This window comes from Malus domestica, chromosome 15 (assembly GCF_042453785.1).
Source record: "Malus domestica chromosome 15, GDT2T_hap1".
NCBI classification, from domain to species: domain Eukaryota; kingdom Viridiplantae; phylum Streptophyta; class Magnoliopsida; order Rosales; family Rosaceae; genus Malus; species Malus domestica.
The window spans coordinates 20812344-20828258 of NC_091675.1; the positions used below are offsets into that span (position 1 = coordinate 20812344).

At 37.5% G+C, this 15915-nt stretch overlaps 2 protein-coding genes across 4 annotated transcripts; one reads left to right on the top strand and one right to left on the bottom strand.

The window, feature by feature from the left end:
- Nucleotides 1–7552: 7552 nt before the first annotated feature.
- On the bottom strand, nt 7553–13109 carry LOC103401097 (uncharacterized). Its single transcript, XM_008339806.4, has 13 exons — nt 12512–13109; nt 12243–12401; nt 11914–12162; nt 11692–11811; nt 11072–11152; nt 10735–10830; nt 10349–10444; nt 9918–9971; nt 9613–9816; nt 9406–9531; nt 9231–9296; nt 8658–8957; nt 7553–8405 (listed from the first exon to the last, which is right to left on the bottom strand). The coding sequence occupies exons 1-13, from the start codon at nt 12572–12574 to the stop codon at nt 7932–7934; spliced, it is 2088 nt and encodes a 695-aa protein (XP_008338028.3). The 5' UTR covers nt 12575–13109; the 3' UTR covers nt 7553–7931.
- A 69-nt stretch (nt 13110–13178) lies between these two features.
- Nucleotides 13179–15463, top strand: LOC139192250 (protein RTE1-HOMOLOG-like). 3 transcript variants are annotated; one of them, XM_070814022.1, is made up of 3 exons: nt 13179–13314; nt 14567–14856; nt 14937–15463. In XM_070814022.1, the coding sequence occupies exons 2-3, from the start codon at nt 14587–14589 to the stop codon at nt 15357–15359; spliced, it is 693 nt and encodes a 230-aa protein (XP_070670123.1). In that variant the 5' UTR covers nt 13179–13314; nt 14567–14586; the 3' UTR covers nt 15360–15463. The 3 variants fall into 3 exon arrangements, with proteins under 3 accessions (XP_070670123.1, XP_070670125.1, XP_070670124.1); XM_070814024.1 differs by having other exon boundaries at nt 13181–13314; nt 14603–14856; XM_070814023.1 differs by having other exon boundaries at nt 13182–13314; nt 14570–14856.
- The last annotated feature ends 452 nt before the right edge of the window (nt 15464–15915 follow it).

Consider the following 15915-nt stretch of genomic DNA (forward strand, 5'->3'; position numbering starts at 1 on the left):
AAAACAATAAATGACCAAAACAAAAGAACCTATCTATATCACCAATTATTCAAATCCAGAAAACACAGTTGAACCCAATTAAAAATAAACCCAAACAATCCAATTTTCCAGCAGATCTTTTAAACTAGACGACAACAACAACAAAACATTTTCCCACTAAGTGGGGTCGGCAGATCTTTTAATCTAGATAAATTGTTAAAATCCAAGATGACAAGTTCACTGCTTGGATCCCAAAGATCAAAAGAGAGAGTAGTGCTTGGAAAAACCCAAATTGATCCAATTTCTCCAACATATCTTTGCAATCCGTTTTTGCCTTCAAACCATTGTCTTCGAACCCAACCTTCGAACCTCAGTTTTCAAACCTAGCCTTCGGTTGTCAACCCCAGCCCTCAGCCGATCGTAATATCAAGTAAACTTTCTCTTTTCTAATTGATCCACCGGATCGAGCCCGACCCATTGGTGGTGGTAAATAGATTTTGGGATTTAAGTGGTGGGTTGGGCTGGCGGTGCACAGAGATATAGCAAGGGAAGATCCATGCGGGGAGAGAGTAGGAGGATTTGACGGCGAGGTCGTCCAGTAGAAAGAGAACGCGAAGCGAGTAAACAAACTAGACGAAGCAAAGAGTGGTCTTAGCAGTTCGCTTCATTTTGGAGGGACCATCTAAGACCCTCTAGCGAGGTCGATGATCGAGACGAGTCCCACCTAGTCCCACTAAAGTTAGTCCTTATAATTAACAAACACAACACTACACTAATTTTTAGTCTAATCTAGTTTAGTAAAGGCTAGTGAAGCCAAACAAACACACCCTAAGTGAATTAGGATTGCTTAAAAGACAGGATTGGGTTATAGCATGGTCGAGTCCTAAATGATGTAGGGCTTTTGAAGGGTCATGATAGGTTTTGATGAGATTTGGATTAGAATGCTTGAGGATCGTGTCTGGAAAAATGAGTTAATCACATAAGAGGACTAATTTATAATCCTAATTCAAGTTGAAAAGAGTGAGACTCGACGATGATAAAGTTTCGATGGAAAAATGATTTGTCAAGATAATTCTAGATGCATTCAGATAATGTGCCAAAGAGTAGCAGTACTATTGGAATTCTACAACTCGGCAGAATTAGGCATTAATGAATTTGTTCTTATAAATGCAAGAGGATTTGCAACATACGAGCCTTCGACCTTCAACTTAACACACAGATCAACGATCTAATGGAAATATCTCACCTTCTAGAAAAAAACTAACTTGTTCACTAACCATTAATTTTGGCTAGTTTGACGGGTTAGTGTTGATACCAGCAAAGTCAGTCGTATGGTTAGACATGGTTAGAGTTGTGGAGTCAATTTCCTTTGGAGTTTCAACTGTGGCTAACTATTTATCTAAATCTTAGTCGGCGAAGAATTTTTTATTCTTTTGTTGCAAGGTGTCAATTAATCAGTTGTCTCGACAAAAAGTGAAGTGTCCTATGATTGGTTACTCTTACGTTACATTTAGAGTTCACAGACCGCCGAACCACTTTTATAATAAACACACTCATCTCCTTTGAGTATCTTTGTCCATATAGCTTGATACCGATTCGGTAGTACCTATATTCTCACTATATAGTTGAGGTGCTAAACCTAATGTAGAAGACCCAGAACTTTACAGTGATTTGCATAACCTTGTCTTCAAGTTATAGAACTTAAGGTCGAGAGTGTTCCTTCCTCGGCTGCAGTCCCTCGATTTAGAAGTCAGGAGGGTATTTCATCACAATCACCACATTCACAATATTTGCTCAATCGTGCTTGGAAACAAATTGGCACGCCCGCATCAACAATCAAGCGACCGAATGACGTTAGCTCCTAGCTACTTTGGCATGTGCGCCACGTAAACTGTGTAATATTTAGGTCAGCAATAACTTAAGTGTGTGGGTAATGTTAAAGAGACTAAATTTAAAAATTAAATGATGTGTCACTAATAAGAATAATCACATTAATCAACATTTAAGAAATAATATAATTATCAACTTCTATATTATTTTTTTTATAAAATTTAATCTACATATTTAGTCTTCCTAACATTACCCTAAGTTTGCACTTTTAATGTAGACCAGAGAAAAAATACTCATACATTTACAGCTGGGAACGTACAAGTAAAGCTAAATGTGGTGCTACAGTGTTTCCATGTGATGCAACTTTTTTGTGGTGGATTCTTTTTCCTCTTAAGATTACTAAATTTATATAGCGTTGACCGGCAGAAAGAAATGAATCACATTTTGTCGTTGGTAGCCGTAAGAAAAATACTTCATTAGTAGCAGTGAGGATATCCATTTAACTTCTAAACCTAATTATTTGTTTTTTTAATGAACAAAATCTTAACAAAAAGAGAAAACCATATGAATATATACATTCCCAATGCAGAAATAATTTGATATTACTCAGAAATAATGATGAGAATAACGCCCATGTTTTTTTTGGCTCAAAAGACTTCCAACTCCATCAGAATATGTACATATCATGTTTCCTTGAGCAGCACAAAGAGTGAAGAGAGGAGAGGCTCAGTAAATATTCCGTCCCCTGGACAAGTCCAACTGGGCAAGCACCTGTGACTGTCGGGAATCATCAAGGGCCTCCATCTGCAACGGGATATTATCCTTTTAAAATTAAGTTTGCGATCTGTAGCTATTAGTCGCATGTAGTATAATTTTCACTCATATTTTCTCCTTTTGCACTACTTTCTTTGTTGTCTTATGGTTAGATAACAAGGGAGGAGTGCTGAACGAGTAAAAGTCGGGATAGTAATTGGTGCCCTAGTACAAGTCGCACAATTAAGATATGGGAACAATTTTGCTCATTAACCTCTAATGTGATGTAACTATAGTATACATTCTAATTAACTCGGGTTAACATATGTGACTATACATTAATGCATATAAATATAATGCTACACAATGATTAAAGAGATGATGCACGGAACTGTTCTTGAATTATGAATTTTTCTCCGCGAGCCCTAGTGCCATATTCAAGCATATGGCTATATAGATTACATAAATTTTGCTTCGGAAAAGTACAATATTCATTGAAATGTTGAAAGAATACGTACAATGGAATATGGTGCAGTGAAAAATGACCTCATTATAACCTTGTCAAAGCTTTCGATATCCGGTCTAAGAGAATGGAGTGCTTGCACCAACAAATCAAATAGAACTATCCTCAATAAATAAGTCTTAAGATTATATCCAGTGGTTCTTCAAACCAACTATTCGCTTTTCAGGTTTTAATTCCCCCGTTATAATACCGGGAAACCATTCAAACTATATATACACACATAGAAGTTGTTGACAATGGCAGACTGGGGTCTAGCTGTGTATGTACACCAGTTAGACCACAGTTTGTCTCTAAGGGGCTATCAAGAGACTTTATTTTACTATCTTCCAAGTAAAATGGCAAAATTGTCTAGTATTAGGGAAACCAATTCGTACCTATAGAAATTTATAGTGACTTTATATTATAATCCTATATCCCAGATCTATATAGAAAAGGAATATTTTTACTCACCATCCAATTTATCACTGTTTGATGAGTTTAGACACAAACCTCAAAAACTTAAACTCATCTAATGGTTGTAAGTAAGGTGGTAAACATTGTCACCCCTTGAGGGCGATGAACAAAAATGCATCCTATGTAGAAATGTCAAATCTCAATTCAAATTCTTTTTTAAAGTATGAGGTTTTCCTTGACAAATGCATCTTATCAACAACTTTATATATGCCTCAAAATGACTTTTACATTCAAGAAAGTATGTTTAAAATCATATTTTATCCAGCCACTACTATATTAAAAATCAGACAGCATCACTTTAATTTATTGAAGCATCCTTAGAATTCTTCCACTAATGTCATTTTATTCCAAGTTTGATAAAGGGTTTTTCTTCAGTAAGTTAATGTAGGGATGTAGGGAGTATATACTTGTTTTTACCCATTGGATGTGCAGACCAACATTTTATCTAAGGGCAAATCATCTTTATCGTGAGTAGACTAACGTAACAAAGAAACATATTTGTTGTGAGTAGCTAGGAAAACACACTAAAAGAAAATTCGAAAAAAAGTAAGCACGTGTTCTCTAGACTTCTCAGAGTCGACGTACAACATCAAACACTGCTCTCTCCTGTATAAGGCATCCAATCAACCAAAGGGTGGATGCATGATAGCCAAACGACCCCACAACATTGCTCTCTCCTATATATACAAGGAAGGTTTCAAATTTAAAAGGGAGTCCATATACTCCGTTACTATCAGAGTCTCTATACTCCCACATGCAGCAGTCTGAAATCCTAGATTGTAATCTATGGCAGTGTCCGCAATATATATACATCACTGCAGTGTCTGAGATATTCTAGAGATCCAAGAGCAATAACTAAACAACATATTAGGTAGATTAATTCCCTAGTAAGCACAATCAAAGGCATAATTCAAAAGGGAGCACTAGGGTTTGTTATGGTGTATTCGGGCAATTATAGGCAGGCAGGGTTAGCATGCAAATTGATCAGCTCTAGGGTTGGTAGGCTGAGCCCAACACACAATGCGGTTTTGTGTGTTGGCTTGGGGGCTGTGGTCCCAACAAGCAAGCAATTTGGTACCAAAAAAAAAAAAATTTATTTTTTTGGACAATACTTCACTTCTGTGAAACCTCATTTCTCTTACTATGACATCTTGCCCTACAAACGCTAGAATCGTAACAATTCATTATCTTTATAATCATCTAAAGATCATTTCTAGATAAACTCATTTAATTCAAAAACCGTGATATAAATTTAAAAAGTTGAGAGTTCATCACAGGAATGAGGGAAAGTATTATATATACAAGTGCAAAACTCAATGGTGGAGTCAAAATTTTTTGTGAGGAGAGACCTTTCACAAATGTAAAATAAAATGGCGGATAACAATTACAAAGTTACTAACCAAAACATCATAATAACATATTCCTTGATAATGGTGCGTTTGAATGTGCGTTGAAAATGACTGAAGACGCTTTTAATGAAAGTTCTTCTAGAATCAATCCTTAGTTAAAATGCAAGTGAATCCTAAAAAGGAACTTAAGTACTTCTTGCAAGAAGTATATAATTAGTGATTCTTCCAAAATTCACTTACAGTGCTTTTGGAACACAAAAACTTTCCCCAAAAACGCTTTCAGTTATTTTAAAAACACATCCAAACATGTACAATATTAATCGTTCCATGATAACCTTGTCATGTATACTATTATATTTAATAGGGAGAATCAACAAAAAATTATAAACACTAACAGGTAAATAAGAGGTAAGATAGAAGATAAACAATAAAAAGTTATATACAACAAGATAGATTTTACGAATCTTATAGTTGTTGAATCAATTTGAACTTTGGTATTGACTATATATATGTTATATAAATATAATGATAGTGGTGGGATGTAACCAGATTTGGAAGTTGGAAGTTGGAATTAGGAAAGAAAATGTTTGAATTTGTTGCATTGTTGACAAATAAGAGCATGACTGTAAATGAACGAAGCATGATAATTGGCGGAGGGTTGAAAAGAAAAGGTCAGGATAGGCCTAGGCCAATCCTTGTCTCTTCGTCCTCCGCCACTGGCAAAACTATGCATATAGTTAGATAATCAGCTGTTTCCTCCCAAACCCTATTTGCAAATCTGAGAAAGCAGTAGAGAGAGCACCTCTACATATCTGTATGTGCTGAACTGAACGCAAAGTGGTGGGAGTTTAAGTTTTTGTTCCGTAGTCCATAACTTGAAAGGCTGTGCGTGTCTGCTGTCAGCTGAAAACAAGGCTGCAAGTTTAAAGCGTTTATCAGCATATGATTTGTCTCTTCATGGACCAGTAAATATTCTTTTGGTTGCTAGCTATAGTTGCTAGATTTCTCGACCGTTAATTAGTTGTAATGTATTTATCTCACCCATGTTGTCTTTGGAATTAGGTTAACATAAACCATGCTGCAAAACTACGCATATAGTGTATTAGGGTTCTTAAAGTTCAAAATCTAGTGTTTAGCATAGTATCTTTTTGTTTTGGTATTGTGTTTAGAAGAGTGATTGGGATGCTGCACACGAGTCCATTTAATTGTACTTTTTCATATAAAACATCCAAATTCTAACCACGAAGCATTGGTAATAAAAATAGTTCTTCTATAATATATTAGTGTATGAGATGTATCGGTGTTTGAACGGTTAGATTGAGCCTGTCATATACTCATTTATACAAATTAACAGGTCCGGTGTAAGTCAGTGCATCCCATATATACACCAGTATGTTGTAGAATTTTCATAAGTAAACAATTTCGAAATAAATGATATCTTCCCCAAGGTTTTGGATCCAGGAACAAGGGGATGATATTGTAGGGATGGAAGGCATGATCTTGGTTATTTATGTACTTATTTCTGTATTGACTTTTAGTCATAAGGTGCTTGAATGCGAGAGGTAGGTAGAGCTCTCCCACTTGTTTTCACAGCCCCACGGAATTTTCATGTAGCAATCTTACTTTTCCCCAACAAATCTCTTTGAAATGGATTGATATATGCATATGGACGACCTTTCTGAAATGACATGCATCAAAGTGAAGGCCAATAATATTCAGTTTCAAAGAGAATGTCGATCATGAGGTCTAAAATTTCTGTATAATTAAATATATATATATATATATATAAATGATATTTTTATGCAGCCAATCAATATATCTACAAAGGCCAAAACTTATTTTCTTGGGGGATTAATTTTTCCTTTTTGGTATAAAAAAAGGGAAATATCCATGAAAGCAGTATTTCCTGAATTGTGTGTCATCATTTATCCTAAGTTTTCTCCATTTTTAGCCAAAGAAAATTTGTGTACAATGTATGTTCTCGAGTCTGACCAGATAGCCAAAGATAACCTTTTGTTTCCTTGTCTTTCTATAGGAACATCTCCAACGGCTTAGCTAAACCATGTTATTTGGACTCAAAACCAAAGCTTGCTCGACAACGTAGTTATATGCCTGTTAACTTTTGTAAATTGTTCCAAGCGTTAACTACATTGAGAAAGAATCAAAGAGCAATGTGAAATGTAGGAAAATGAAGAACTTGAGAGAGAGGGTGTAAACCGTATGAATTATCTTCTAGACTTAATGAATTGGATCCTTACAATTACAGAGCTTTTATCACACATATCCAACTTAAAGCTTCCTTCTTACACTTCTAACAGGCTAATTAATCTTTGTAACAACTTAACAACTTTAGTATGACATACCAGCCTCATTAACTAACCAATGATGAGCTATCAATTATTGATACTCAACAAAATTTAGTCATAAAAGAAAGAATAGTTAAAGAATAGTTTAACCACCTGTGCACTTTTTGGCACCAAAATTTCCTGTAATTCCTAGAAAATTTAATGAATTTGATACTTCCTATTATACCTAAAATTCAATTATGAACAGGGACATTAATAAAGGTGTTCTTAACTTCACATATAAGACTTTTCGGTAGGAAACAACCGAAATTATGCTAATTTCTCGGCATAGGGTAGCTGAAAGAGAGAAATGCCAGGTCTTGGTCCGAACCATACGTGAACAGTAAATTTATGCTTTTTTTCTTCTCAAATTTTGTGTCATCCCTTCTAAGGTTACACCTATCATAAGCTTTAATGAATATGGTACTAGAAATGCTATTCCCCAAATCCTTTCTGTTTTCGATATGTTAACTGAAAATTACAAAAAATTCAAGCACTCTAGATGATCGCCATACATACGTCAATGAAGCAAGTCTGTCAGCTCATCGATCTGATGCTGTTTCCCAGGTTAAGGCTTAAGGGTTCGATCGGCGTATGCCAATTTTTCTCTACCAAAACACGATTTCAATCAACTCTTTTGCTTCTTTGGGGTTGTGGCGATATACGGTTAGTATATTCATCACGAAAGCTCTGCTGCTTTCAGTGAGAAGATGAAGCACGGGGCTTACCCTTGATGGAGTTGAGGTGTTGGGTCACGAATATGATTCCCATTACAAGTATGAGGCAACCAACCAGGGTGCTGAAAAAGAAAGCACCTGGTTGCCTGGTCTGGACGAACCCGTACACCCCGGTATTGGTCACAACAATAAGATCAGTAAGCCCATCGTTTGAGAAGTCCTCGGTGATCAGCGCGTATGTAGGCGGTGCTGGAAGGTCAATGGATGTTACAATACTTCCTCCAGGAGAAATCACCACAGCCTGTTGTTCTCCACCAGCAAGGACCACTTCTTGAATATCATGAACTCGCAACGAGAATGACTTCAGTGTAGGGACCACGTTACCAGCTTCCGTCATCCCTGATGGAGATGGAAGATTTGACCATATAGCACCCGTCGTCAAATGCCACTGCCAAACGGCGTCATGACCATGCAATCCAGGGGAGTATGAAGTTACCTGAGGGAAAGTACAATTTATAAGTTGCCAATTCAGCATAAGAAAACAGTATCCTGTACCTTACAACTTACCAGATTATATATGAATTTTGTGAGTGATCTCATCCCAATCCATGACGTGAGAAACTTGTAGTAAGGATAAATTTTGACAGATCGGATAATCAAAATGATTTGATTTGGTTATCCAGCCAAAAGTCCATTCTCAAAACAACCACAGGAAGAAGACTAAAGAGGTCAGGATTAGAATGCATACCTCACCACGATTTGTCAGGAAGACAACATCACCATGACTTCCCTTACGATGCCTATGGCCATCCCTTCTTGGAATGAGAATGGGAGTTGCTACCTCCAACGAAGCTAAATCATGAGTTCGGCCAAAGCCTCTAGAATATTCTCCATGTTGGAATACGTTAAAAAGGGAATGATGACATATAGAAGCATTAAATAGTTGCTCTCGTACGGGTACACCAGAGGTCGCAACAGCCCAACAGGGACGAAGCACTTCCATGGATCCACTAGCAACAGTCTGCTCAGCGCCATTTCCCCCTACAGCCTGCAGAGAAGGCACACATTGTCACATTTATCACCCATGATTCAGCCATAAACAAAATGTACACTTCAAATAAGTGGCCACTGGCCACCAGTTGATTATGTCACATTATTCCCTACATTTCCTTTTCTTTTTTTATTCTTTGTGCTTGTCCACCAATCATAAATCTTTTATTAATCATTGTGCTTCAGATCCACTGAGTATTAAACTTTTAGGCTGTTCAGCCAACTGGAATTGAGATAAGAGACCAAAGGTAGAAAGTCAAGAGATGTGAACCTGGACATGATCTAGGACTCCATCACCATTTACATCAGCATGAAGGCCGCCCTCTTGAAGATGAAGCTGATGAGATCGATAAATTTTGCATTACATCGGTTAAGTCTAATATAACATAAATATTCCACTTTTGGTTATGACACAAGAAGGGAAATTGTGTGGGCATTTCGTTTACCTTACAGAAGGTGCGGCCAGTCGCCAAGTGAATAACTTCTATTCCTTCTTTTTGATGAGCTACAACGACATTAGGGACCCACCAAAGCTGAGTGTGGTTTGTTATGGTAGGAATATATTGATATGGCTGCATCAGCAACATAAACAGGTCAAAAAGGAACTTCAGCATACAATAAACAATTTTAGATTTAAATTGTTCACAAGTCACCTTCTTAGGTTTTGCTGAACCAGCATACTGTGTAGCTTTTCCAATCAAGTTTGAAATTTTTTTTGTTGAGTCCTTTCCAGGAAGATGGTTTTCTTCTGGCTTGTGGAAAGGTAAGTTAATAGTCTTTCCGGATGTTCTCTTCAATGTTTTCCTTTTGTGCCGCCTGAAATGTGCAAGTTCCAACAAAGTATCTTCTCTTCTATCCTGATAATGGTATGCAAATTGGCAAATCACTTTTCACAAAATAATACATTGAATTGAATAGGAGTGCAATTAATGGAGTAAAAGACAGTTTTTAAACCTACCCAATGATGTGGCATAACTCCAAGGATAGATTCTCTGAATTCCCTACATTCATACTACAATGTAACATGTATCAGGGGGCTTATCTCAAAATAATCTATCATAAATGAGGTCCAAATAAGCATGATTCATAAGGAGACGACAAGATGAAAACTACCATACTTTAGAAGGTAAAGAAAAATGTGTACAGGAGTGCTTTGTGTGTGTGTGTGTGTGTGTGTGTGTAAGAGAGAGAGAGAGAGAGAGAGATTTCCATAAGCTTCTTCGGGACCATTTCAAGTCGGAACTCAAATATTTCATATGTTACAAAACTCCATAGAATAAGAGTTTCACAGCATTATATAAAAAAAAATGAAAAATTGATTTAACATATCATACATTGGGTGACTGTAACAAGTAACTATGCAGTTTTGTAAATGGCAGAATAACACACCTCTCCTGGGCGACGACTGTTCATAGCCTGAACATCAAGTTTGTAGTTATGCTGTGGAATTAACCGTGAAGCATCTGAAGAATTCTCTTCAATATTCTAAACAATCAAATGACTGAATCAGCTGTTTGAGAAGCAAATACTTGAATATTCTTAACCAAAAGTTGGAATCATCAATCAGATAAGAGTTAAACACCAGGTAGTAGTGTAATAGCAACATGCATCAATAAGATGCTAAGAGAAAAAATTCTACCTTGTACACCTGCTATAAATTTGTTGAATATATTACACCAGAAAATTAGTGTCTTTTAGTTTCTAAGTATACTATGAACTATAAAGCAGAGAAGTGTCAAAATAAAAAGCATATGTACAAAACATATGAAGATCACCTCATTCTTTCTAGTCCATCTCACAGTTCCAGAGTTGCCAGCAAATGCATAAAAAGCAAAATGGCGTAAATCCACAGTTCCTGAACTCCCAGAAGCCTACACAAGATAGATAGAAAAACCTTCAAAACACACTACTACCAAGAACCAAAATAGAAAATAGCTGTTTATTACTGGTTTCATATAGTTTGTCCACCCAGAAGCTCAAATCTATGCATTATCATACTTCAAACCAAGAAATGAGAATGCTCAGTAAATGCAAACATCTGTAGATCAGGTTATCCACTCTAATTACAACATGCAAGAGTTTTTCATCTATAAACCAAAAAATGTTTTTTACCTCCTTTTCAGTTAAATTTCTTCTATGCTGCTCAGCACTTCTCTCTGCCATCCCAATTTCTTCAAAAGGGTCCATGGAAATCTAAAAAATGACAAGAAATCACCTTTAAGAGCACTGTAGACTGAGTAAAAATGTGAGCCTTCAGTTTAAACATTACAATGGCAATAACAGGTCAAAATGTAGAAGTCTGGTTTCAATCAAGTACTCCAAAAAAAGGAGTTAAGACAACAAGAACGGACAACAAAAGGAACTTGTGAAATACCAGGAGCACAGAAGCAACGAATATAGAAAAATGAAAGATGTAACAATCGCAAGTAAGTCCAATTTGAACGCTTTATAATCGATATTCATCTTGACATAAAAGTGAAAAGAAGATTACGGTCCGCATTTCTTTATTGACATCCTAAAAGTTTGTAAAGACATTTAATGAAGGGATGCTAAAGCTAGTAGATAATGCTTGTAAAGGTGGGCTTTAAAGTTCGCAAACAATATTGGCAGTGGGGTATATACTTGTAACCACACATGATTTCTCCATAACGGATACTCGAAAGAAAAGTTGATTAGTAAATCCAGAACAAATGGAAACAAATTAGAACCAAATAATATAACAAGAAACATACATGAGGCTGCATTTCCATCCTCCCACCAACAATCACCAATCCTGTATCCCCATGCTTCAAGGTGTAATTACTTATTGAGATGGCAATCTCCCTATGGTGAGCATTATGTGGAAAATCCTCCTGTAAAATGCCCACTAGAATAAGAATACCCAATCGAATAACACCAACCAAGTTACCATTTCCCTAGAGAGATATGAACAAAATTCCAAACTTTCCACAAACCTGTAAATCGACTTTCCACAGCCTTTGGAGGTTGGAATCAAAGCACATAACAGACCAACCCGACGTAACAACGACCAAAACTTGCCTAGGTCTTTGCCCCGGCCTAAGCTTGTCAATAACCCCGGTAGCCATTGCCACGGCCCGTCTGCCGGATGAGATGCGGATTTTGTCAGGCAAAAGGCTCACCTCCGCAAGCACACGCGCGTTGCTGAATCCTTCGTCCACACGCCTACTATGAGGCTCCAAAACCTAACAATAACAGAAATTACCTATAACATTAAACCCTAAACATACCTAACAAGCAACAATGAAAATTAAGAGAGAGAAACCTGGATTTTGGCATCGTGAGTGGCGATGAGGACTTCCTTCTTGCCGTCGCCGTTGAGATCGGCGACGATCGGCGGAGGAAGGCGGTCGCCTTCGAACTTGATTGGGTAGTCGTCGGAGAGGTGCATCCACGCCTCTCTGAAGGAGAAATCACCCTCGTGCTGAAATTTCAAACATCAAAATCCAATCAGAAACAATTCGCTTCGATTTCAATTGAAAAGAAATGCACAAATTCGATCGTCGTTAGGGTTTTTTAGGATTTTGAAGGGACCTGAAGAGAGAAGAAGATGGCGAAGGCGCAGAGCATGAGAATTGCCAAATCTCGCTTCCTCATGGCGAAGTCTCTGCCGCCGAGAATCCAATTTCGCGGAGGACGGAGAGGACGGAGTGTTGAGCTGCAGTGGTGAGTGGAGCCTTCTAGACTCTCCGACTGTGAGAGACCGTTACTTTCGGGTAGATTTTAGCTCCAGTATTCCAGACAATCGCGTATTACTTCCGGAACTTCCTCTTGCTTTGGCCTTTTTATTTTTATTTTTTTTAATTTAAAAGAAATTATGAAACGAAAGTTTTTTTTTTTTTTAAACCAAAAATATTATGGACGTTAAAAAGGGCAGACTTAGCTTCACAATAGATTATTAATAATATGGTCTAAATTTTTCTTTGACGGAGAATCAACCTAAGATCTCTCAATATTATCGACAAAAAATAATTGAGATATCTTATGTTCAATTTTCACCAAAGATAAATTTAAACTATATTATTATTAACTTATTACAAGGTTTAGTCTAATCTCCTTATTAATTAAAAATTAAAAACGAAATAATTATAAAGGGAAGAGTGCAAGGAGTAAAAGGGTTGGGAGGAAATGATTCCCCTACCATTTTTATCAAGACGAGATATGTAATCCTGGGTTAATACTAACCAACTAACCAAACAAGCCAAAATCACCAGAAACACGCAGATCCCAACTCTCCTTTGACCCAAGTTATACGCCCCCGGGGTCTGCTTTGATCCGAACCCTCAACAACCGCCGGCGGTGCTGCGCTCATTTTCTCCACTGCGGCCCATCCAAAGGTACTCCCTCTGCTCCTCTTCCTCTGTGTCCACGATTTGTGTTTGTGTTACTACTCTTACATTTAGCCACGGTTCTTCAACCGCTTTAACTTTTCCTGACGGTTTCTCTTAGTATTCGGTGTCTGATTTGTTCTGATGCTTCCACGCCTTTTAGTGGTTTCACTTAGCTAGAAACGGTGATTAAAGATGTTTAATTAGAGTTCCTAATTGATAACTGATAAGGAAGTTGGTCAACTTTGTTTTAATCGAGCCATATGCTAATTTAATTTAAACTGTGGGATTCGAAATTGAACTGAAAAGGAGAGGATACTGCACTAACCAACTTGTTTACGCGACTACCGCAGAATTGGTCCTCTTTAGTATGGTAAAGATGAAGCTAAACATTGGTATTTTCAAAATAGGCTAGTAACAATTTGTATGTTGGTTTTCAAATGCGGGAATGGCTATGATACTTGCATGTTTTTAATGAAATCATCATATGGCCGTCGGATATATTTCAAGCTAACCATCGAGGCAGTGCTTGTATTAAATACATGTAAGTATTGTAGCCTGAATTCTATGTTTACTGGGAAATTGCTAGGTTATGATACATACTTGAATTTGGGCTAGCTTCCAAATTATGTTCATCCCCATATTTTGTTTTCCGACAAGTTTGTTGTGTGGAGAGGAGTTGGATGCAGAGCTATTTCGACCACATGCCATTTTACATAGGAGAAATACTAGACAACCACAACTCGATAATGGACAATCGTTTCTGTTTGTGATTCATTGATAATATGCTATTGCGTAGTTTGGATAGAGCTCTTTGTGCCTCCTAATATTTTTTGCCAAGACAAAAGGGGGACATGGCAAGCCACGATTATCCATCTTTTCCGGGCCCAGAGAGGCTATGAGGAATTTCACCATACCTGTGCCCGCAGTCAAGCAGACTCACCGGAGCATTGAACCCGCGACCTCCTACATTTTTTCTGTTTATTGACCTGCTGAACTATGCTGCTTGTTACAATGTGATTCACAATTTCATTTTGGAAGTGCATGGAGTGTGCATCGGAGCAGTTATGACTTGAGGAATGTTTGGCCAGAAGATGTTCAGAAAGCATTCCATTTTATCTTGTACACAACACGATTTGAAAATTCTGTGTCTAATAGTTGATGCCTTTAATTTTGGCAGTGTCTTTCCATTTCGGATGTGAGAGTTAAGATAAACTAGTTTCATATTTGAGAAGTGTCTAATGTTTTTGAGACAATTCAGCAGCTTTTCCAATTTTGGCAATGGAAACAAGTGCAGGCCCCGAGCACAACTTGATGATTGACGGAAGTGATTCACCGACATTGCAAATTGACCCCAAAAGATCCCGGTTCCCATGCTGTATTGTGTGGACACCCCTTCCTGTTATTTCGTGGTTGATTCCTTTTGTTGGCCACATTGGCATATGCAGAGAAGATGGTGTGATATTGGACTTTGCGGGGCCCAATTTCGTGTGCGTGGATAACTTTGCTTTTGGAGCAGCGACTCGCTACATCCAAATAAGCAAAGAAAAGGTACATACCCTCTTCATATCTGAACCCGTATAACCTTCTCGTTCCTGTTTCATTTATGCTCATTAAAATTTGACAAGCAGTGTTGCGCTATTCCCGATCCGTCTGAGTACCTAAGTGAGGATCAATATGGGCAGAATGAACGTGGAAGCGACATAAAGACATGGGATGATGCGCTCCGGAAGGGCACTCAGGAATTCCAACACCGAGCTTACAACCTCTTTACCTGCAATTGCCACTCCTTTGTAGCCAACAACCTAAACAGGTTAGGCTTTCGGTCTGGTGGGTGGAATGTGGTGAACCTTGCAGCTCTGATCTTTCTCAAGGGTCAGTGGGTGAGCACAGCAGCCGTGGTGCAGTCCTTACTACCGTTTTTAATAACATTCTGTCTCGGAGTTGCATTAGCAGGTTCAACCTTCCTAAAGTACTTAGGTTTCTTCACCGCCCTTCTTGTCGGTTGGTTTCTTCTTGGTACGTACTGTTTCAAGAGTTTGATCCAGTTGTAAATTCTGTTATTTGAAGTCTTCGTACAAAAACTTTGGATTCAGAAACGTGATTCAAATGTATAGAACAGTTCTCTTTTCTCTTAAGAAGGCATGCGTTCCAAGAATCCAACGTACGAAAAAAAAAATTCCGTGGTCGTGGTCCAGTTTTGTAGTATATAACGGAAGAAAGTTCTTAGATTAGAATACTCTAGCTTACGGAGAATGAGATTTAAACTTGTGGTGCAAGAGACAGGCATATTGCAGTTACTAACTGGCTTAACTCTCTTTTGCATGTGCTAAGAAAGTTCTTAGACTAACCGGTGGTAGAATAATAAGGGTGTAACGGACTATAATTATCAAACATGTAAATTCCGTTACAGTTATGTAGAATTTTTGGACCATAAATATGGATTAGTACTAAAAAATATAAAACATATCAATCCTATTAGTAGTAATGGCGTTCAACAAATTAATTAGGATTGAATTTTCGACACAATGGTTAACCAAATATCCCTTTGCCAAGAAATGTCAAAGGGGGTTGTAGTTTAAGTGATTAGCAACATTTACTCGTCAAATT